The sequence below is a fragment of the Colletotrichum siamense genome (assembly GCF_013390195.1).
Source record: "Colletotrichum siamense strain Cg363 chromosome Unknown KSG_Cg363_contig02, whole genome shotgun sequence".
In the NCBI taxonomy this organism is placed as follows: domain Eukaryota; kingdom Fungi; phylum Ascomycota; class Sordariomycetes; order Glomerellales; family Glomerellaceae; genus Colletotrichum; species Colletotrichum siamense.
Window position 1 is genome coordinate 5,827,482 of NW_023501015.1, and position 22,111 is coordinate 5,849,592.

Sequence of the window (22,111 nt, forward strand, 5' to 3'; positions counted from 1 at the left end):
ATATAGAAGTATATCCTCTTAGCTTAACTTATAATTATCCTTAATAATATATTTAGATTAACTATTATAAGAATTAGTCTTTAAACCTTAGACGTTTATATAGTATAAAATAAAAGAAAATTAATAAAAGTTTATTTTAAGCTAAGTTAATACTTTATATAAGTTATTAAAGGATATTTATATTTTATACTTTAGTTTTAGAGTAGATCCTCTTAATATCTTAGAGTTAGCTTAAACTTTAGTATTAAGTGAAAATATTAACTATAGTAATATAATTAGGATAAGTAATATAAAATAAGGGTTAAATTAAGCTAAGTAATAACTACTTTCTATTCTATATTCCTATAAGTATTTTTAAAGTATCTTTTTCTAAGAGAACTTATATATCTTAATAAACTTAGACTTTTATTTATTAGATTATAACTTCTTACTCTACTTTACTTAGGGAATCTTAATTTTAGTGTTCTTATATTATTATTTTCTTTATATATATTATCTTAATATTTAGATACTACTTTAATTAATAAAACTTAGTTTCTATACTAATTATATTATAAATTTACTTCTATACTTTTATTATATAAAGATTAATAGAATAATCTCTAGTAGCCTTTCTTTTCTCACTAGCTTTAGATCTAACTAAATAACTTATAAGAAAGATTATTATAATAACTTTATAGATTATTATAATAATATTATAAATATAAACTATAAATATATAGTAGTAATAATATTTCCTAAGGTATATTATATAGTATAAATTAAAGATATTTTATAATAAGTACTTAGAGAGATATTTATCTTTATTTTAAATATATTTTATCTTAATTATAATAAGAAGAAAGATTAATTATAAATATAAAATTAATTTTATATAATATAGATATATAAACTATATTAGTATATTATATAATTTTTATAAAGTAGGTAGCTATTACTATAGTAATAAAAATAGGTTTATTACTCTTACTACCTACTAAATATATATATATAACCCCTCTTTTTAATATCTATTACTCTATATATTCCTCTTTCTTTTTTCTCTATAATATATTATAACTATAATCTTATTTAGTTTATTTTATAAATAGCTATATAAGTTTTACTATTTCCCTTATTTTTACCTATTTAGAATCTAATTTCTTCTAAATATCTTAAATCTATAATATCTTTACTTACTATATTATTTAATATAAGCGCTACTAAAAATACACCTAAGTAGACTACTTATAAGTATAACTATAAGATTACTACTATAGCTACTAAAAAGACTAATAAAAAGCCTGCTTATAAAATCCCTACCTATATTATAGGAAAGTATATACCTACTTACTACTATAAACCTAAATATAAGTTAGATTATTATAATTTATTTTAGTTATTATAATATTAATATCTTTTAAGTTACACTTTATAAGAAATTTATTAATACTAAGCTTCTTATAGTACCTTTATCCCTAAAGCGCCCTTTTAGCACCTTATTAAAGAAATTATATATAATAAAGTTAATATATTTAGTCTATCTTATTAATAAGCTATAGCTATAGCAGCTCTTTAAGAAGCTATTAAAGTAACCTTAATAACTATATTTAAAAATATATTTATTTATTCACTTTTTATTCTTTTACTAACTTATTTTTAATATTTCTATATATAGTAATCTATATTAAGAGAGTTACTATTAAACCTATAGATATTAACTTTATTAAGAAGATTTATATAATATCCTAAAATATAAGATATTTATAGCTTAATAATACCTAAAAAGGTACTAAATTTTATTCTTATTCTATTATTTTATTCTACTTATATTTATTTAGTTTATTATAATAAAATTAAGTAGAAGTAGAAAGATATTATATATATTTAATTCTATTTTATAATTTATAATACCTTAAAGTTAGATCTTATTATCCTATTTAAATAAGTAAGTAAGATAATATTTTCTAAGAAAAGTAATAAAAAGAAATAAGATATTATAAAGAAAAAAAAGAAAGCTATAATAAGAAAAGCTATAATAAAGCTAAAGAAGAAGAAAAGAACTAATTATAAAGACTTAATTTCTACTATTAGCTCTAATTATAAGAGCAATATAATTTTAAATAATACTCCTATATAGTTACTTTATACTAATAATTAGCTTAAAGATATTAAGCTTAATAATATCTCTATTAGAAATCCTTATATTTCTAATACTACTAAAGAAAATGCTTAGTATAGTAATATTTTTATAGGAAATACTAAAGCTACTAATAATCTAAAATAAGATATTATAGCTACTAATAACTATAATAGAAACCTTAAGATTTCTATTAGCTATAAGGAAAATCTTTTTAGTAGTAATATAATAAGTAATAATAATAGAGAAAAAGCTACTAAATATAACTATAATTTTAAGGATTTTAAGTATTTTAAAATCTTTAATAAAGAAAGTTCTAATACTAAGTTAGTAAATACTTTTAAAAAAGTAGTAGAAAATACTATATATTAACTTAATATTAATAATTTAGTATTTTATAATACTTTTTAAGAGTAAATAGATAACTATTCTTAAATTAATAAGAATAAAACTAAAACTAAGACTTAATTAATAATAGTAAGATAAGATAGTTATAAGACTATATAGTAAAGAATAGCTTAGTTTAAATAAATTATTTTAAGAATTTAGTAATAAGAGTATAACTATATTATATAAAGAGTACTTAAATATAGAAATAATTTTTATAAGATTATTATAATAATTATTATAATGTAAACTTATTTATTTTAAGATAAGTAATTTATATTATTAATAAAATAAATTTTATATAATTAATAAAATAGTTAGTATAATATTTTACTATATCTATTAGAAAGTATATACTTTTAACTTATAAGTATAAGTAGAATCTCTACTTATACCTATATTAATATCTACTTATATACTTAGTAAACCTATCTACTTATATTCTAGGTATACCTATAACCTAACCTATTTAGATAGGTACCTATAGGTATCTATAGCATAGGTAATTTGAAGCCTATTCAGCCCACGCCATACTTTCGTTAGCGGCCCATCCGACTATGAAAAATCCCAACTTCTTGTATAGGCGCTGACCTGCAGTGGTTGCGATCAAGATGATTAGGGCTTCGTCTTCTCTCGAGCGCTCAAGGCCCCATTCCATCAACTTCTTCCCAACTCCCTTGCCCTGCCAATCCGGATGAGTGTTAAGAGTAAGTAGGTTCCAGAACGATTCAAGCGGCGCGTAAGGGTTCCCCGATTCCGAATTCTCCTTGTCGAAAACCGCCTTGCGCTCGCAGTGGAGAGCCTTGTCCAAGTGAAAGTAGTCGACATATCGGTTTTCCCAGTCCACCAGCGTCCTCTCCAAGGCCTTGGCAACCCCGGTGTTGTTGGACCGCCATTTCAAAGTGCGAGGATCATCTTTGAGACCGTTCCACTCCCAGCGGGAGTACCCGATCATTTTCCCGCGAGGCCAGTCTGCAGGGTCTTGGTCGTCGGTGACGCAGACGAATGAGTGAATACCTGGCTTCGCGAGACTCAAGCGCAGGGCGCGGACGATGCGTGCGCGCCAGCATTCTGGGAACTCACGACGGCGAGGGTAGAGCCATACATTCAGCTCCGCGTCGAGAAATGCAGCACTGCCATCCACGATACCGGGGATGTCGGCATGCGTCACGGGCCGTGTATGCATGGTCGCTTTTGGTAGATGCAGGTTGAGGAGAGGGAAAACAAGGTAGAGGAAGACTCCGAGCGGGACCTGCTTGAAGATTGGAGTTGAATGTTTCCAGAAATGTACGTGGAGATCGCTGGCTTTAAGTCAAGGTAAGACGAGGGGTAAATCTGAGCCGTGATTACGCCCTCTTTCCCAGCGTCGCAAATTCGACCATAACGATCCTTAAATGAATCGCGAAGCAGCGTGGCTTCCCGACCCCGATGCCGTGTTCTAGCCTGGCTGCCTACTCGCTTAGGTAGATGCTGGTGTGACTGCAGTGCACTCCAGGGCCTTTTGTAAGTTGGTTCAGGGTCTTTTGTAAGTTCGTAAATGGATTTGAGCCGTGTGATTGGTGCATAGCCAGATCGTATCTAGTAAGGGCGTGATGATGGCAGATAAAGGCGCAATAGCAGGCGATGTACGGAGCCCAGGCCATGCATAAACATGAAAAGGGCGCGCCTAAAACAACGGCGTTGCAAGGGTTGGTGGAATCCTGACTGCTTATGGGACTCGTAATACGGTCCGAGAACTGACGAAGAAAAGTAAAAGACATAAATGCGAGAAGAAAAAAATTCCAGTCTCAAATCTGAACATGAACAAGTCGTCGTAACTGAGAACTTTCGTGATATATATCTTTACTCTCTTGATGAAAGTACGATTCTCCCACCATGGGTAAACGTTCTTAGACTGACACTCCTCAGACTCGGCATCGGGGTCGGCATCGGAACCCAATGAGTGAAAGCGTGACAAATCTCGGGGTGGGGATCATCATACCCAGCACAGGTACCTATGTAGGCTTGACGGCTCGCACTCCAAATGATTCATCAGCGAATGGCTTATACGCAATGGCGGCTCACAAATCGACATTTTGGTCAATCTGCGCGCTTCGATTCACACATGATTGCTTGTAACTTAGCCATGTTTCAACTTGGAGCGAAGGCAGTGTTGCACATGAGAAACACAGGTGTTCACTTCGCATCATTGACGATTGGCTCGGCTATCGCACACGCCCCGGCCACACAGCGGCGCCCTACCATGCGGAAAATACGGCACTGAGGCCTAACTCCCTAGCCTCACTTTCTTTCCCAATGATCTCTTGTTCCTGGACCTTCGTTCACCGTCTGGGAGCTTCTATCGCCAGCTGTTCGCTCCCAGGGTAATTCTCCAGGCTTCTCCCATTGGAGTTGCTGGAAATGCCGACTTCGCGAACTGAGCGCCGTAATGAGCGAAACGTGGAGGAAGCCTACGTGAGTTGAAACAACACAAGCACCTTGTTCCATTGATTCTGATGAACAAGCAGCCTAGCCGCCACCCCTGGCTCCCTGCAAAGATGCGTGAAGGACACCAACACGAGTACTCGAATGCAGATCTGGAAGACACTACTCCAGATAAGAGACGAATTCTTCTTAAAAACTTCGCAGTAGACGGCTCAGTTGAACCCAGATATGCCAATTCAAAGGAAGATGCTGCAACCATATTAGAACTCCATGAGATAATGGCCAGCCACCCGGCCCTTACCCCTCACTCTTGCGCCCACTGTGAAGAGTGGGAAATTGATTTTCGTCATTTTCGACTGAATTACCGAGGTAGCGAAGGTCTGAATCAAGGCGTCCAACATGATGGGCCTGCAGACTGTTTCACTGCTCGATATGCCCAGGAAAAGGCGACGCTCGGTTGTGGTTTCTTCAAGAGAGCTCCAAAAGAACGGCGACCACTTTATAAAAGAAGACAGCAGAAAGATTTGAGCGGAGGTGAAGTTGCATACGTACATGTGCGAGAAGATACTAAGCACAAAATGATATTTCAACTCGCCTGGAAGGGACCTGGTATAGATGGGTATGGGGAGACGTATGAGGTTTACCCTGCGGTTGGTATGATCATCCAACTTCACATTGCAGTAAAAGCAACAACAGATATTGTGCTAATACAATTATGAAGGCGACCAACCTCATTCCGACGCATTAATAGGCCACCTCCCACCAAATCTGGTCTCGAACTCTGAGCTGAGCTACCGTCGTGTCAAAGAATGGATACACGATTGTCAGAGAAGCCACTCCAAGTGCTTGTCCCGATCGAACAAATTCGTCCCCACGAGACTACTTCATGTGTCAGGGAATCCCCAGAATCCAAAGATTAAACTCAAAACTACGCCACCAGTAGCACCTTACGCGACTCTCTCGTATTGCTGGGGCGGAGACCAAGTTGCGAAAACAATACGATCTAACTTTGCGACTTACCAAGATCATATCGAATTTTCTACTTTGCCATCTACGATCCAGGACGCTGCCATAGTCACCATTCAGATCGGGCTGTCGTATTTGTGGGTTGATGCGATGTGCATTATTCAAGACGACGACGATGACAAGATGAAAGAAATCGCAAAAATGCACGCAATCTACCGAAGCTCACGAATAACAATAGCGCCATCAGAGGCGGCTACAAGCAAGACCGGATTTCTCAGGCCTCGAGGCATGTGGCGACCCACCAAGATGAAGGCCCGATTCGATGACAACGTCTTTTCGGACGTTCTTCTGGTCCCAACAGGGAGATCCTGTAGGCCGTTTGCTCCTCTTTTCCAAAGAGGATTGACACTTCAGGAGACTTTGTTGTCCACCCGTGTTCTAGTTTATGGTCTGAGGGAGCTGACGTTCCTTTGTCTAGAGGGCCTCAGATCAGAGTGCGGCTCGCATTTGACAGTCGAGGAGGTCAACTGGGCCTTTCATCCTGGGAGTAAGATCCACGTGAACATGAATCACCCGCAAAGTTGGAATTACCTCATTGCGTCCTACTCCGAGCGCTTTCTCACAGTCGAGGGCGACAAGCTGTTAGGTATAGCGGCGCTGGCTGAAGAATATGGGCGGAGCAAGGGCGTCGATGGGTATTTCGCCGGGTTATGGAGGGATAACTTCCTGGAGCAGGCGCTCTGGACCACAGCGTCGTACACTGGATCTCCCAAACATTCCAAGGGGTACATAGCCCCTTCTTGGTCTTGGGCAAGCGTCAACGGCGAGATCACGGGCTTTGGGGCAACCTTTAACATGCCTCTGGCTTGGCTACCCGAGACAATGCCAGACAACATTACGTGCGAGTTGGTTGATGTCCAGACAACTTTAACAACACTAGAAAACCCTTTTGGTATGGTCAGCGACGGATTCATGCTGGTGCGTGGCAACTTGCGGAGGGTGATCTGGAAAAGCGACCATGGCCAGGGGTCCGCATGGAACGGTACAGGGTGTCTCGCATCAAATACCAAAGAAAGTCTTGAGGGAAGAGAGAAGGTATTTCGGGACCCGCGAATGGCGTTAAGGATAGACCATCAACAAGACTGGCTCGAGGAGGACTTGGTTCTTCTATGGAGCCTTGAGATTTGCAAGACAGATGAGGGACGGGGTTATGCGCTTCTGCTTACAGAAACAGAGGCCACTGAAGGGGCGTTTCGGAGAGTAGGTCGCTTGGAGATAACCTCCACGGATGAATCACTGGGGAACTGGTTCGACACCGAGTACATATTCCGAGAAGTAAGGATATTCTGAGCGACATCATAACAGATGCCAGAAATATCGGAGGGATGCCGGCTGTTCATGTGTGATGGTCATCTTGTGCTCGTTTTGTAGGCAAAGATTACATTCGTGCAGGTACAGCTCCGATTCAACCTCGGAAATACGCAAATCGCTTCGCTATAAGATCAATATTAACTGCACGTGGTACTTGACCTAGAGCTTCTGCCACGAGTAATGTACAAAAGCTAACTTATCATTTCAGTGCACACACGTTGGTAGGGGATATTGTCCTATGATAAGTAATATGAATAAGGTACAATCGGCAAATGTATGTGACAGAATAACGCGACAAAAGGTACACAAAATTCATTGGGCCGAATAAGACCTACTAACGGGGGAATTGACTAAGCTAATACCGTGAAATCAGCCGATGTTTGAGCAGAAAAAGAACATTCGAAACCATGTAAGTGGCATTATTACGCCACAAAAGTCGACATGGTGAACCACAGAAATTGAATTGCTCCACGGACTCATCGCCATACTGCTGCCAACATCCCAAGAGCCTAATTAAATCCGACAACAAGTAGTCCCAGTACCTAAACTACCAACTATAGGTTGACGTTGGGCCATCAAAGACTGGACCTGTAGATCGGAAGATGTCTGGTGTTGCAGGAACGCGGTCCACTTGTCGCATGATGAATGATGGATTGCGGTTCGCACGTTGCACAGTAACATCAAGCTTGTTGTAAAGGACCTCTGCCGTGACGCGGTCGTCGACTTGAAGACGTAATAGATGCTCCGTGATCAGGTTGATAATCGCCGCCAATGCTGTGTCACCCTTGCAACGAGGATCGTGGCGCAAAGCTGATATCGCCTCCATCACAGATGGGTGTATTTCTGGCACTGTACCGCGGAATCTGAAGAAGTTGGCGTTAGGTTCGTCCCTGCTGCTTGCGAAGCTAGCGACGGCATCGAAACCATGAACAATCCAGACGATGAACTCAAGGTAAATACAAGCCATGGACCAGATGTCATATCGCCGAGGCCTTGGCTTATTTGTCTTCTCAAAGGCCTCTGGTGGCTCGTATGCTGGTGTTGTCGCCTTCTCATTTGTTGCGCCCTCTCTCAGGTTCGTGGCGTACTTGTGCACCTTCGAAACCCCGACATCTGCGATGACAAGATTTCCTAGGCCGCCGTGTTTGAAGTAAAGAATGTTGGCAGGCTTGAGATCTCCATGTCGACAGTTCATGTCATGAAGCTTGCGCAGCGCGCCGCTGATACCAAGCATTTGCTGTAGCGACCACAGCAAAAATCCCTGATCCGACGTGTGTAGTTTCCAGAAGTCTCGGAGATTCCCCCCATCAGCCCACGGAAAAACAATGAAATAAGACGGCTTGCGCTCGCAGCAAAACAAATGCTGTATGAGATGTCTGTCATCGATGCCCCTCGTCTTCTGGAGGTTTTTCCTTTCCTTCTCGAACAAGACATCAGCGTCAGTCTTTTGAAATACCTTCACCGCAACCAGCAGATTCGAATTTTGCGCCTGCACGCATCGAAGGTCAGTCAAACAAACGGAAGTGCATCGTCGGTTTCAATCACTTACTCTAGCACCTTTTTGATGCGCGACATGTAGCTCACTCTTGTAAACGGTACTGCTGTGGGTACCTCGGACTGCAGTTGCCCTCAAGAAAGGCAGCGGACATTGTGCATCCACAGTCTCGGAGCCTCCTGAGAGATCCAAAACGGGTGCAAGAAATAGCCACTGCTTGTCCAAAAATATGTCCACCTTTGCGTCATTCCTCCAGTCTTGAAACGACTTGACTTTCTTTCTTCTCTTCGATTCCAAGATACTACCACTGTCGACTTGCTCTGGCCTGGCAAACGGCAAGTCGTCGTCAGTGAGACCATCGCTTACTAGCTTACGAATTGCTTGAGGCTCGCCAATCATCACAAGAATCGCGAACAGACGTTTGGCGTTCTCGACGACTTCGCTTGGAAGGCCATCGGAAAACATCCTGCTCATCAGACTTCTGGGCAGCTCATTCCTGACGGCCTCCTCGGTAATAAGATCATTCAGACTGCTGCGTGGCAAGAATTTCTGGCCAACCACAGATGAATGTTGAAGGGAGCTTTTCAGCCTTTGTAACAAAGTTTGGGGAGACATTGACTGCTGGGTAGTCATATCTGTGAGTCGCCCTTGAGAATGACACTCAATGATCATCAGAGTGTAGAGCGGAACGAGACAGTCCACCGACAGTCGCGGCGGTCTTATGAACGTCTCAGCATGTCATCTGACCAGAGGCTGTGTAAGGAAACGGGCTGTGGAATCAAGGCGGCCATGAAGGCAACCATGGAGGCAGCCCCAAGGGTGAAATCAGCGTCAAAACAAAACTGCCGAAGAAGCTCTAACGTCTACCCGGACCGTTGCTTTCACATCATAACGCCGAAACGACCTAGCGTTCACACAGCCATCGCACAGCTCACATATGCATCCACGACTCATATGAGAGGCGGCCAGGTTCTCATCACGAGCCGCGCCACTGTCCCAAAGCCTGACGGTCGGGGAGGCCCGGGGTCAGCTGGCACCCCCTTCGCATGTATGTCGCAGGAAATAAGCCACCACAATCGAATCTAGGTCCAATGATGGGCTCCCATACTAACAACTTACGCGAAAGGAAAGATAACGCGCTCGGTTCAGCCTGATTTGGCGCCTGCGTGAGTCCGCAGGCTCCGTCAAAAGATAAGATGCACTTACCCCGCTTTCTTGGCCGTGGTTTCTGCAGGCGCACGTCGTTGCGCAGACTCACGTCATCGTATTGCATGCGTGGGTGGATGCCATTCCCAGCCTGATCCCCAATCGCAACCCCTCACCTGGCCTTTCTTCTGCGGATACCAGCAGACAGACCGAGAACTTGGGACGCCCGGGAATTTCAGCGCATATGCCAGGGCTCATGCGGATCCCCTTTCCAACTCTATGCCCCGTTCCGCTTATCAAAAGGCAAAAGGTGAGTTCGTCAAATTACATTTATCTTGGATGGGATGAGAAAGCATTAGTATGAACACTTGGCCAATGCTTTCAGCTTCCTGATTCGTACGTGAAAACTGGCTGTATGCACTCATCACACCACCAGCATTTGATGCCGTTCGAAACATGGCATGTGGAGAGCCTCCGTTCCGATCCGACATTGAGGCTCAATTGTTTTGGCTTACATTGTGCGAACCAGGCGCACCAGCTTTGCTGGCACATGAAAGCCTGGCATCATCCAACAGGACGATGGCATCTGCGTGGGCCGGATGGAGCTCGGGGTTCTGGCTGGATCTTCAATCTCTTATCTCTACTTTTCAAATCTTCATAATGAAAAAAAAAAACCCCAACCCACAGTGACTCCTTGTATTCCCGAGCCTTCAATTATAAAGCTTTTCTTGAGGACTCCGTGTTTCATTCCCCAGGCGGCGGGAACATGTCTAACCATGCCAACGATGCAATCTTGCCTGCATGAAAATTGGCTTATAATCCAGGCAGAATGGTGTATACCAGAAGGCAACCAGAACTAATGGTGTAGTCATGGAGGGTGTGGTCCCGAGGAAGGGTGGGGAAAGCCGTTATCTGCTGCGCAGATGGCCACCACCAACCAGTGAGACCATGAAAATGTGTCTGCATAAGTACATTGCTGCATTCCCTGTGCCAGTCCAATCGCGCAATCTCCAATTATCCTCAATTGTTACTGTGGAGGCGATGCCACTCGCAGAAGCGTTCTTGACATGCGAGGCTTACCACTACTATGCGGCAGTGATTGGTTTTCATCACATGTGAGTAGGACCCACGGGCAGCATTGCCAAGACACATCAACTCGCAGCATAAAGCTGAGCGGGTGGCCGAAGAGGGGAAAAGCATTCGAACACAAACACCAAGTCGCAAATGTCCACGACAAGCTTCCTCGGAATCCTCCAGTAGTAGATGAACATCACAAAGACCAGGCTAGAGAGAATTCACCCAAGCCAACGGCGCGTCGAGGGTCTTCAATCAGCATATACACCAGAAGAACATCGAGTATTCCGTCTCATTTGTGGCGGAAATCATCCATCGCCAGTCTTCGGAGAGGAAGTGGCGGAAGCGACCATAGCAGCGAGATGAAGGCTCTTCTGGGCGAGTTGAGAGCGGCACAGCTTCCTGCAGGGACATCCAGTGGCACCTTTCTCCCGTACTCTGCTCTGACGGAAATAGTCACCAAGCAGGTAGTCACGAACATTCTAGCTCGTCGAAAGAGCAGATCCCAAGAGACAATATCGAAGATTGCCTCATTTGTTTGTGGAAAGCCTGAGGCAAGAAGAGTGTTTGCGATTCTTATTTACATTGGCCAAGTCAGGTTGATTGAACTTTTCTACGAGCACAACTTTGTTGATTCTATTCTACCCCTCTATATTGACGCTAGTGGCACCGTGAGGACATGGACCAACCAGAAATGCAACTCTGATATCACCAGAAAGGTCTTTTCTGACGATGTATGGGGAGAAGAGGTGGTACCTGATATCTTTTGCGACGCCCAGTGGCAATTTCTCGGGCCCATCTTCAGCGAGCGTCAGTTCAGTTACACATTTCTCCCGGAACATCGCATGCCGTTTCTGAAGCAATCAGGCGGGCATAGAGAAAGTCATTTCAGCACGGTGGGAAAGTGGTCCATTCATCGATCTCATTTCAAGACAAGCTCGAAACTCGTAAGTGCAAAGATCCCTAGACGTAATTATTCCCGTGTAGCTTGATGCTACGGTGAGGGTCTGGACCTATAACTAACAAGCAGCACAGGGCTTATCGGTTGATAAAGATGGCCATCCGATTGTAGCAGTGAAAGAGTTGAAAAGTGTCAACATGAACGACAGCGAGTACAAGCGCGCAGCCGAGACCGAAGCCGATGTTCTGGAAATGATACGAGAAATGGAACACGCACATCTCATCAAGGCGATCGCCTTTTACACGAGAGCCGATCAATATTTTATTGTTTTCCCGTGGGCAGGGGGGGGCAATCTCCGAGACTACTGGGGAAGGGAGCCTCCTCGCAAGCTCGATGGGGACTTTGTCGGATGGGTTCTTGGCCAAATCTGTGGCCTAGCTGGTGCGATAAAGAAGCTTCATTCAGCAAAGGACTCCACATGCCGACACGGGGATTTGAAGCCCGAGAATATTCTTTGCTTCGAAGACAACAAAAGCTCCGATCCGTTTGCTCAACCATTCCTTGTCATTGCGGATGTTGGTCTAGCCAAGGTTCATACTCTCGCAACCGAAATGCGCAACGAAGCTACACGTACATTGAACGGAACGGTCATGTACGAGCCACCGGAAGCTGTACTGCTGCTGACGAAGAACCGACCTCGATCACGACGATACGATATTTGGTCCATCGGCTGTATCTACTTCGAATTCCTCATTTGGCTTTTGTACGGAAAAGCCGAACTGATTCGGTTTGGGGAGGACATAACTCATCCCGTGAACAGAACCCGTCAGTTTTTTGATGTAACTGGATCCGGGGTGACTGGGGCAGCCAAGATCAAAACCGACGTTCAGAAGTGGATGGACTGGATTAGAAGGGATCCAAGATGTCCACCGAACACCGCCATTCGAAAGGTACTCGAGCTTATCTGCACGCGATTGCTAGTTATAGAGGTAAGTAAGTCCAGAACAGATTCATCTGGAAGTTCGAGTACCCAAGGCAGCACGACCCTGCATTCAGCCAATGGCCCAGATAATCCAAGCATTATTCGATCGGATACCAACAGCAGTTTTAACGGCAACGTCGCCAGCGACCTTCGTTATCGAGCGACCTCCATCGAGATGCATGAAACGTTGGCCGGTATCCTAAAGGATGCTTCGGGCACGAAGCCAAAGATCGCATGGATGAATTGGCAGGCCAGATCTCCTGGGGGGCCGGGACGCTACGGAGATACCTTGGGTGTCTCTCAATCAGCTCAATCAGGTACAGGAAGGCCGCCGCGGCGTTAGTTCATGAGGTGAAGAGTAACTTTCCTAGGATCTCATTCCCCTCCAATAACCAATCCGGTGGTAGACGTCAACGCCGACTTGGCGAGTGCAAATGACAGTGGTCACTCCAACGATGTAAGAGCCCCTTATCCAATGGATTGCAATATTGTATACTGACATTTACAGTACGTACGTTTACCCATACTGGTGTAAAGCTGTGCGATCCTGGCTGATGATTTCCGCGGGGTAGATGGTATGAGTTCTGCTTCATCAACTAACCTTCGAATCTCAACGTACCTGGAAAGCTAATATTTCATTAGTTTGTACGTCAGAAGCCATTAACAACATGTGTTCTGTGCTAATGGTCACCGATTCAACAGACGGTATGTCTCCTCAAGGTCGAAATACTGGCCTGACATACTGATATCTGGTGCTGTGATGTTTATGCTAATATTGCAACGCTGTGTAGCCAGTAAGCCCCTTGCGGTCTTGGTAGCAGCTACACGTTCTGACCAGCCATGTTCTTCCAGCTTGATAATGAATGGGAGTGTAGCCCGGATGTCAACACAGCACGAGAGCTGTCCAATGAAGTCGACATCTCTCGCCCACTACCATCGACAAATACGACTGCCAACCTTTGCCCTCAATGCAAAGATCTCCAACAGCGGCTCTGGTCCCGAAGCTTCTCCTTTTCTGACAACCTCGAAGCGCTGGCGAACAGGGTGAGAGTTTGTGATCTCTGTCGCCTGCTTTGCTTTTCACTTGAACCCATGATAACCAAGACCTATGGGGAAATTCATTTCGAGAAGTTCAACAGCTATTTGACGTCAAATCTGAGACCCGGACGGCCAGTCGCAGTCTTCTACAGTCTACCGGGTGAGGACGATAGCAGTTCCGCTTGTTCATACCCTGCTAATTCTGACTCTCAGAGAAGCCTCTACTTGGTGCACAGATGGGTATGCCCATGCTTCCGCCTGCTGGCAGTCCGGCGCATATCGCAGTACTATCGACCTGGATGCGGGTCTGTGACGATACGCACGACTGTAGTCCAATAACAGACACCACCTTTCTTCCGACGCGAGTTATCGATGTTGGATCTGAGAGCTTTGAAACGTGCCGATTGCTTTGCGCAGATCGTGGGCAAACGAACCCGGGGAAATATCTAGCACTGTCGCATCGATGGGGAGCCCCAGACCAACATAGGAAATTTTGCACTCTCAAGAAAAATATGGAAAGCTTCAAGGAGGAAATCAAGATGACTGATCTCCCCCAAACCTTTCAAGATGCCATCAAAGTCACACGAAGCCTCGGTATTGGGTACCTCTGGATTGATTCGCTCTGCATCGTCCAAGATGACCCTGAAGACTGGAAGATGGAATCTCGTCTGATGGAACAGGTTTACAGTTCAGCCTACGCGACTCTAGCAGCTAGCTGCGCAAGCGGAACCGAGGATGGCTTTTTAAAGCCTCGACCATGGAGACATTGCGTTACGTTAGAGTCCGGCAGGGGCTCCTACTACGTCTGCGACTCGATCGACGACTTTGGGCGAGACGTTGAACAGGGCGAGCTGAATAAGCGCGCCTGGATTCTCCAAGAACGAGCTTTATCCCGTCGCACAATCTACTTCTCGGAAAAGCAGACGTACTGGGAGTGTGGAAGGGGTGTAAGGGGTGAAACAATGACGAAAATGAGAAAGTAAGTCTAGCTCAGTCTGCTTTTATCAAGTCTGGGCTTGACTGACTTTTCGATTTTCCAGCCGGAAAGCCTCGTTCCTGGGGGATTCAGACTTCCCCCACTCCATCGACACCTACGTACGAGGAATGAAAATTGAGCTTTATCAAGATCTCTACCAGAAGTACTCGGGGCTAGCACTTAGCTCGATCGGTGACAGGCCCGTTGCCATCCGTGGGCTTGAGACACGCCTCATCCGCACCTTCAAAACTGTCGGTGCTCATGGAGTCTTTGATACCTTTTTTCATCGATGTTTGCTATGGCAAAGAGCGAAGCGGAGCCTGAATCGGATCGAGTTGGAATTGCTCAGGGGCGTTCATGTTCCTTCATGGTCATGGATGGCTTACGACGGTGAGATTAGATACATGAGTGTTCCCTTCAACAGATATTCCTGGGAAGCGGACATCATCTCGCCGTTTAAAGGTTGGTCATCCCAGAGCATGAAAGAGAGAGGTGAAGCAGAAGCGGTCTGTGAGATCAAGGCGCCTGTATGGGAGTTTGGTGACTCGAATGACCTTCAGCTGGAACTTGACACTCCAGACAGGACTTCACCCAAACTCAAATGTGTGATAGTGGCGAGAGGGAAGGACTTACAAGGCAAGCCGCAACAGTCACATTACATAATAGTTGTGCAATTTGTCGCGAATGACGGGCTCTACGAGGTGTATGAGAGAGCTGGGGTTGCGGAGGTCAGAGGAGAGCAGATTGCATTTCATAAGGGAAGTCGGGCGGGCGTTCTCAGATGATCTTAGTTATTCAAGGCAGAGTTTCTTTCTTACGAGTCCTGGACCGGACAGCCCATTGTTCGGGAATATTTCACTTCAGCACAACTCGAGTCTAGTGTGATAAATAACCACGAGTTATTGAGCCCGGGGAGATTCAAAGCCTCGACCATTTTACAGCCATATTCCCGGCAATGCCCGGTGTCTTTCTCCGGATACCCCTGCTGGTCGGGACCCCTCCCGCGGAAGCCCCTCCGACTTATCAATGCTGTCCGTATCTTCTTTATTCAACGATATTATCCGCCCCCAGAGTTCCGGCTGAGGGGTTCGGATGCTAATGATACCTTATCTTCCAGTGGGGTAAGGAGGATCGTTGGAGAGAGGCCGTCACGCGGTTGCAACGTGCCGCCGTTGTCAAGGGATCCCAACGGTGGATTTTAGAGTTCGACGGTAATTGGACAAGCATTCGCCGTGCCGGGACGAGACCTGTCAAGACGATAAGCGGGAACGCCTCCTCTCCCCTCCCCCCTCTTTCCGGGGAAAACGGGCAGCCATTTCAAAAGTTCCACCCTCCCCCTCCCCCAGCCTCGGTCTAGATAACTGGCCACGAACGAGAGCGATTCCGCCTTTGGAATTGGGTGGGGAGGACGCGCCTCTGATAACGATTGCTCTCGAGCTGGGATCCATGGCACGTTACGGTTGAATGCTCGGGTGACCGTTATCATTACCATGGGCGACGTAGGCAACTTCCTTCTTCGGGGATTAGCTGGTCTCGATTCAATTGACCAATGGACTTATATGAGGGACTCGTCGGGCCATTTCATGCCATGGCGACTGTTTCCCCTCTTCTCCCCGCAGACCGACGACGTCCGGTGACTCTTGGAGATTCGAGGAGTTGATGAGCCATTGGGCTCAACTGGTCTCGTACTACTGACCCCCATACACCCCAGCAGCCGCACATACTTCCACCACAAACGAGATGGCGACTCCTGACTCGGCACCCGTAGTGGTCGCCGATGAAAAGCATCATGGCGTAGACGTGTCCCAAGCAGCCGACGACCTGGAGAGATTTCAACGCGACCACCAATGGGACCCCAATCTTTCCCCTGAGAAGGCCGACATGGTCAAGAAGGCGCTTCAAGATGGAGATTCTGAGGAGATCATCACCGCCGACACCATCCTCACGGAAGACTCGCCCTACGAAGAGGTCAGAGCTGCAGTCCGCAATACCGATGGTGAAGAAGTGGCGAACACGGTCCGCGCCTGGGTTCTTGGAATGATTTTCGTTACGATCGGCAGTGGACTGAACATGTTCTTGAGTATGAGGTACGGGACACAGTGGGCTCTAAGAAGATGCAGAGTAACCGCTAACTGGAACTTGTCAAACAGGAGTCCAGCCATCAACTTCCCCTCAATCATCGTCCAGTTGCTCGTCTACCCGATCGGTTGCCTGTGGGCAAAAGTGATGCCGACAAAGGTGTTCAACACATTCGGCCTCCAATGGACTCTTAACACCGGACCTTTCACAATTAAGGAGCACGTAGTCATCACCCTGATGTCCAACGTTTCGATCAGCTACGCCTACAGCACCGACGCCCTTCTCGCACTGCAGGGCAAGCCCTTCTACGATATCAACCTGGGATGGGGCTTCCAACTGCTCTTCACTCTCAGCTCTCAGCTGATTGGCATCGGTCTCGCAGGTCTCTGCCGCAGATTTTTGGTCTGGCCATCCGCCATGATCTGGCCGAACCAGTTCGCCAACACGTCCCTCTTCTACGCCCTGCACGATAAGAGCAAGAGCGACGGCACCCACAGCAATGGCTGGGTCATCAGCCGATACCGATATTTCTTCTACGTCCTGGGAGCCATGTTCGTCTATTACTGGATCCCTGGCGTCCTTTGGCAAGGCCTGTCAGTATTCGCTTTCATCACATGGATCAAGCCGAACAACGTGGTGGTGAACCAACTCTTCGGAGGCTTCACTGGCCTCTCGCTGATCCCCATCACGTTTGACTGGACTTACGTTTCCGCGTATCTTGGTGATCCTCTCCTGTCTCCGACGCATACTCATATCAACGTTCTGATTGGGCTCTTCGTCTTCGTCATTCTCCCGACCATCGGCATCGCCTACACAGGCGCCCTGTTCTCGGAATACCTACCCATCAACACCTCGCAGACATACGATAACACCCAAGGCAGCTATAACGTGAGCAAGATCCTTGGTGCAGGATACACATTTGATGAGGCGAAATACAAAGAATACTCGCCCCTCTTCCTTGCCCCAACATTTGCCCTTAACTATGGTCTGTCTTTCGCCGCTCTTACCGCAGCGATTGTTCACACCGGTCTTTTCCACGGAAAGGAGATTTGGTATCGACTCAAGACAGCCCGCAACCAGGAGCCTGATATTCACATGAAACTGATGAAGAAATATCGCGATGCGCCTGAGTGGTGGTATGCTGTCCTTCTCGTCATTGCCGTTGGCCTTGGTCTGGCTACTGCTGAGGGCTGGGACTCGCAACTGCCATGGTGGGCATTCTTCGTCGCAAATTTCCTGGCGACAGCTTTTGTTGTCCCAACATGCACGATTCTGGCCATCTCGAACTTGCCGCTCGCCCTCAACGTGCTCTCTCCATTCCTGGCTGGATTCATGATTCCAGGAAAGCCCATCGGTGTCATGATCTTCAAGGTTTACAGCACAATCACCCTCGGTCAGGCACAGACGTACTCGGGAGATCTCAAGATGGCTCACTACATGAAGATCCCCCCACGCATCACGTTTTGGTGCCAGGTCGTCGCTACCATCTGGGCAGTCTTTGTGCAAATCGCCGTCATGAATTGGACCTTGGGCAACATCGAAGACTGTTGCGCACTGTAAGTTGAACACCTCTCGTAGTCCCAATTCTGTGTGTCTAACTTGAGACGTAGGCACCAGGCGGCTCATTTCACTTGTCCCAATGGAAGAGCGTTCTTCTCGTCTTCGATCGTCTGGGGAGTGATTGGTCCCAGACGCATGTTTGGAGCTGATTCCCTCTACCACAACTTCAACTTCTTCTGGCTTATTGGTGCATGCCTTCCCGTCGTTTTCTACGTCATGACAAAGGTCCTTAACCTCAAGTTTGCCCGAGCATTCCATGCCCCGGTCATGCTTGGTGCTATGGGCTGGCTGCCGCCTGCGACGCCACTCAGCTTCTCCAGCTGGGCCATCGTTGGCCTTATTTTCAACCACGGGATCCGTAAGAGGTTCCATGGTTGGTGGAGGACGTATAACTACATCACGGCCGCCGCACTGGACGCCGGTCTCATCATCAGCACTATCGTTATTTTCTTCGCCATAACGCTGCCCAATGTCACGATACCCCAATGGTGGGGGAATGTCGATGGTGAGTGCGATTGTGTTCCTTCCCAATCTGGTTCTTGATGCATTATCTCGTCGTCAAATCACCATCATTAAGTCCATGAGCTGACCGTGTCCAGTGTATAATACTCTCGTAAGTAACGCGACGCGCCCGCCTCACTTTCAGATAACACCTGTGACGCAATACCTCACTGCCGTATCCCCTCAATCAAGATCGTCAACTGACCCTTTCTCCCAATTAGGACTCTACATATGGCGCCATTCTCAAGACAGTGGGGGAGAACGAGACGTTTGGTCCGTCCAGTTGGTGAGGGATCGTGAATCACGCCGCATCACGATGCACATAGCCGCGGCTAGCGCAGGGCATCCGTTTTTTTCGCTGCCCGAGATTGCTACCCAAACAGCAAACTTCCCTGATGCATGCAACTGTGAATGAGTTATCACGTCACACACATCGCGAGCAACTGTTGGAGCACACGTGCATGATTTCATGATGCAATCATTTTCGGAAATAGTTGTGAAGAGAAGAGAGAAGACAACTTTGCGCTGTGTTTTTCATTATCATTTGTACACTGTCTTGTAATGTACCGTCCTTGTAGTAGATGGCTAGGGCCAGAAAGAAGAAGAAAAGGTCATAAACAATTCTAATTGTAGTCCGTTAATGCTGGGCGGATTCTTCGTTATTTGGTTTGTAGGTATTTGTGAGTGTGTCTGTGCCGCAGTGAAACATGCAATCGTCAATGATGATAGTCGTAAAAAACATGGAGCCGCCCTCATTCTGTCTCGCGCGCGCTCGCGCATCTGACTCCCAGGGTGGTTAATCAAATGCAACCGAAAATATTCGCGCCTCTTATCCCCCGCCGACCGCGTGCCAAAATTTCAATCCAAGACATCTTCCAGTCCCTTTTGATAAGTCAATCTGCCCTGGCTGTCGCAACGTCGTATACGGATCCCTCCTGACGTTGACTACGGGACCGGGGGAGCTCGAGGCGCTGGCGGTATGGCCGAGATGCTCCGTCAATGTGGTTAGACATTCTTCGCTCGAGCGCCTCGGGCCTGGGGGGTGGCGGGTTGCGTTCTCGTTCTCGTTCTCGCTCCTCTCTTCGCGAATGCCTTCTCTGTCGAGAAGCGTCGGAAGCGAAGGAACGGATGGAGGCCGCGTCGTCCCGATCGAGGTTCCGGATGGAGGGCGCCTGTGAGGGGGGCATGCTGTTGTACTGAGCCGGAGAAGCGCCGTTCAGGTGAGGCGGCATCGGAGGAGCCGGCGGAGGCATGTTATTCAGATGGGACGGCATAGGGGGAGCCGGCGGGGGCATACTGTTGAGATGCGGTGGCATGGGGGGAGCAGGGGGAGGCGGGGGTCCCATCGAGCCCATGTCGGGCAACGGAGGCGCGGGCGGAGGCGGAACGGGTTCGGCGTTGGGGACATGACGAGGTTGAGACTGCGCTTGATGATACGATTCCCTCCGCGCGGCGTCGGCATATGAATCCCTCCGCGGCTGGGGTTCGACGAGTGACCTCCTCGATCCCACGAAGGACTCGTTGACGTGGTAAGTCATCTCCGGAACAGGAGATGTCCTCTCCCGCTCGCTTTCGCCTTCGAGGTCGTAGTCTGGCTCGTCGTCGTCGTCATCGGGACCACCATTTATCACACTCGCCTCCAATTTTGCACCCTTCTTGCTGACCAGCTTGCCCTGGCGGTACTGCTCCAACGCCCTCTTCAGAACGTTGCGCATGACGGCTTTGTTGACATTCCTCCGCACGCGGTCGAAATAGCGGGTAACGTCGCCGACGACCATGACCTGCGCGTCGTGATCGACCTCGAGGACATCGGCGTAATTGGCTCGCGAATTCTCCTTGACGCGGAACTTGCCCGGGCGCAGCTGCATGCCCACCGGCGAGAAGGGCAATTTGTCGAAAGGCGGCGTCCGATCATTCTCTTCGAAAACGTAGCCCTGCTGGCTCGAGTCGATTCCGGGCTTCTGGAAGTCGTTCTTGGTGGGGGTGGAGATGGGACTTTTTTCGGGGAGCCGATCGGGTTAGCGAACAGGATTGGGAGGGAGGGGTAAGATGATTGAAGAAAAACAACGGAGTGAGTCGCAACGCAGCGACGACGACGATGAAGAAGAAAGATGCTTACACGCAGATAACATAGTGCGGAAACGTGTCGCTATGTCGAAGGACAATGAAGCGGGTGTATCCAAGGCACTTCCACTCCCATTCGAACTCGTGCGAGTCGGCCCATAGGAACTCGAAGACATCGCCTATCTCCAGCCGCGACGCGGGGCCAATGTCGTAGCCCTTGCGAGCTGTTGATGGTCTCGAAAGTCAGCAAAAAGAACCACGTTTCAATTTGTCGCGTGGCAGAACAACAACAGAAGAGTCACAGCCTGGTTGCCCCCAAAGGCCCATCGGCGTGGATCTCCCATCTCGTGGTGCGCTGGTGGTGGTGTTTGGGCGACTCACCCAGAGGGTGCTCATACGAGCTCTCATGCGTGCCTACTGACGCATCATCTCCGTTTCCCGAGTCCTTCCCCGAGTCACTCTTAGTGCTCTTGGTACTCTTACTCCTGAAAGTCGTAAATTCTCGGTTCCCGATCACCATCTCTTGCCACATCCCACGGAAAAGGAAGAAGAGAAGAAAGAGAGGGGATTCAAAGAAGGGGATATCTTATGGTTCAAGGTGCCGCTTGAGAGGTCAGAAGCTCTGGCGGGGAAAAGAAAGAAGGATGATCGGTCATTGTAGCAAGACTGGACTGAGACGGGGACTATGACTGGGGGGCAAAGAGAGGTGAGCTGTCGGAATCGGACGTGAATTGAGCCAATGCAATGCAAGGAGCCCAACCAGAAAGCACGCAGCCGATGTCTGGGGCTGCTGGATGGACCGACCGACTGACCGATGTGGGAGGGACTCAGGGGGCACTGGACAGAGAGGGAGGCAGGGCGACTCGCGAGGGATTCAGGTCAGGGAGGCAGCAGAGAAGGGCGGTCTCGTCAACCCGCGGCCGGCCCTGTTGGCAGCCAGTTGCTCTTTTTTCCGCCACGTCGCTAAAATGGATCATGCGCGGTGTACATGATGCCCAACCTCCACCGCCATGCGTCTGCTCTCATGT

The 22,111-nt window shown here is 47.0% G+C and overlaps 6 protein-coding genes across 6 annotated transcripts; 3 read left to right on the forward strand and 3 right to left on the reverse strand.

The window, feature by feature from the left end:
- Positions 1 to 3,020: 3,020 nt before the first annotated feature.
- Positions 3,021 to 3,692, reverse strand: CGCS363_v003516 (uncharacterized protein; the record flags this gene model as incomplete). Its single annotated transcript, XM_036635365.1, has 1 exon — positions 3,021 to 3,692. One exon carries the CDS (start codon positions 3,690 to 3,692, stop codon positions 3,021 to 3,023), a length of 672 nt encoding a protein of 223 aa, XP_036500356.1.
- A 2,405-nt stretch (positions 3,693 to 6,097) lies between these two features.
- On the forward strand, positions 6,098 to 7,246 carry CGCS363_v003517 (uncharacterized protein; the record flags this gene model as incomplete). The annotated part of the gene is made up of 1 exon (XM_036635366.1): positions 6,098 to 7,246. The coding sequence occupies one exon, from the start codon at positions 6,098 to 6,100 to the stop codon at positions 7,244 to 7,246; it is 1,149 nt and encodes a 382-aa protein (XP_036500355.1).
- A 371-nt stretch (positions 7,247 to 7,617) lies between these two features.
- KCC1 (Calcium/calmodulin-dependent protein kinase) lies at positions 7,618 to 9,227 on the reverse strand (the record flags this gene model as incomplete). Its single annotated transcript, XM_036635367.1, has 3 exons — positions 7,618 to 7,622; positions 7,823 to 8,756; positions 8,817 to 9,227. 3 exons carry the CDS (start codon positions 9,225 to 9,227, stop codon positions 7,618 to 7,620), a joined length of 1,350 nt encoding a protein of 449 aa, XP_036500352.1.
- A 2,117-nt stretch (positions 9,228 to 11,344) lies between these two features.
- CGCS363_v003519 (Serine/threonine-protein kinase) lies at positions 11,345 to 13,437 on the forward strand (the record flags this gene model as incomplete). Its single annotated transcript, XM_036635368.1, has 3 exons — positions 11,345 to 11,929; positions 12,018 to 12,646; positions 13,374 to 13,437. The coding sequence occupies 3 exons, from the start codon at positions 11,345 to 11,347 to the stop codon at positions 13,435 to 13,437; spliced, it is 1,278 nt and encodes a 425-aa protein (XP_036500351.1).
- A 3,182-nt stretch (positions 13,438 to 16,619) lies between these two features.
- Positions 16,620 to 19,309, forward strand: isp4-5 (Sexual differentiation process protein isp4; the record flags this gene model as incomplete). The annotated part of the gene is made up of 5 exons (XM_036635369.1): positions 16,620 to 16,966; positions 17,030 to 18,514; positions 18,569 to 19,023; positions 19,118 to 19,131; positions 19,241 to 19,309. The coding sequence occupies 5 exons, from the start codon at positions 16,620 to 16,622 to the stop codon at positions 19,307 to 19,309; spliced, it is 2,370 nt and encodes a 789-aa protein (XP_036499334.1).
- A 603-nt stretch (positions 19,310 to 19,912) lies between these two features.
- CGCS363_v003521 (uncharacterized protein) lies at positions 19,913 to 21,603 on the reverse strand (the record flags this gene model as incomplete). The annotated part of the gene is made up of 3 exons (XM_036635370.1): positions 19,913 to 21,014; positions 21,139 to 21,307; positions 21,465 to 21,603. The coding sequence occupies 3 exons, from the start codon at positions 21,601 to 21,603 to the stop codon at positions 19,913 to 19,915; spliced, it is 1,410 nt and encodes a 469-aa protein (XP_036499335.1).
- Positions 21,604 to 22,111: the final 508 nt, after the last annotated feature.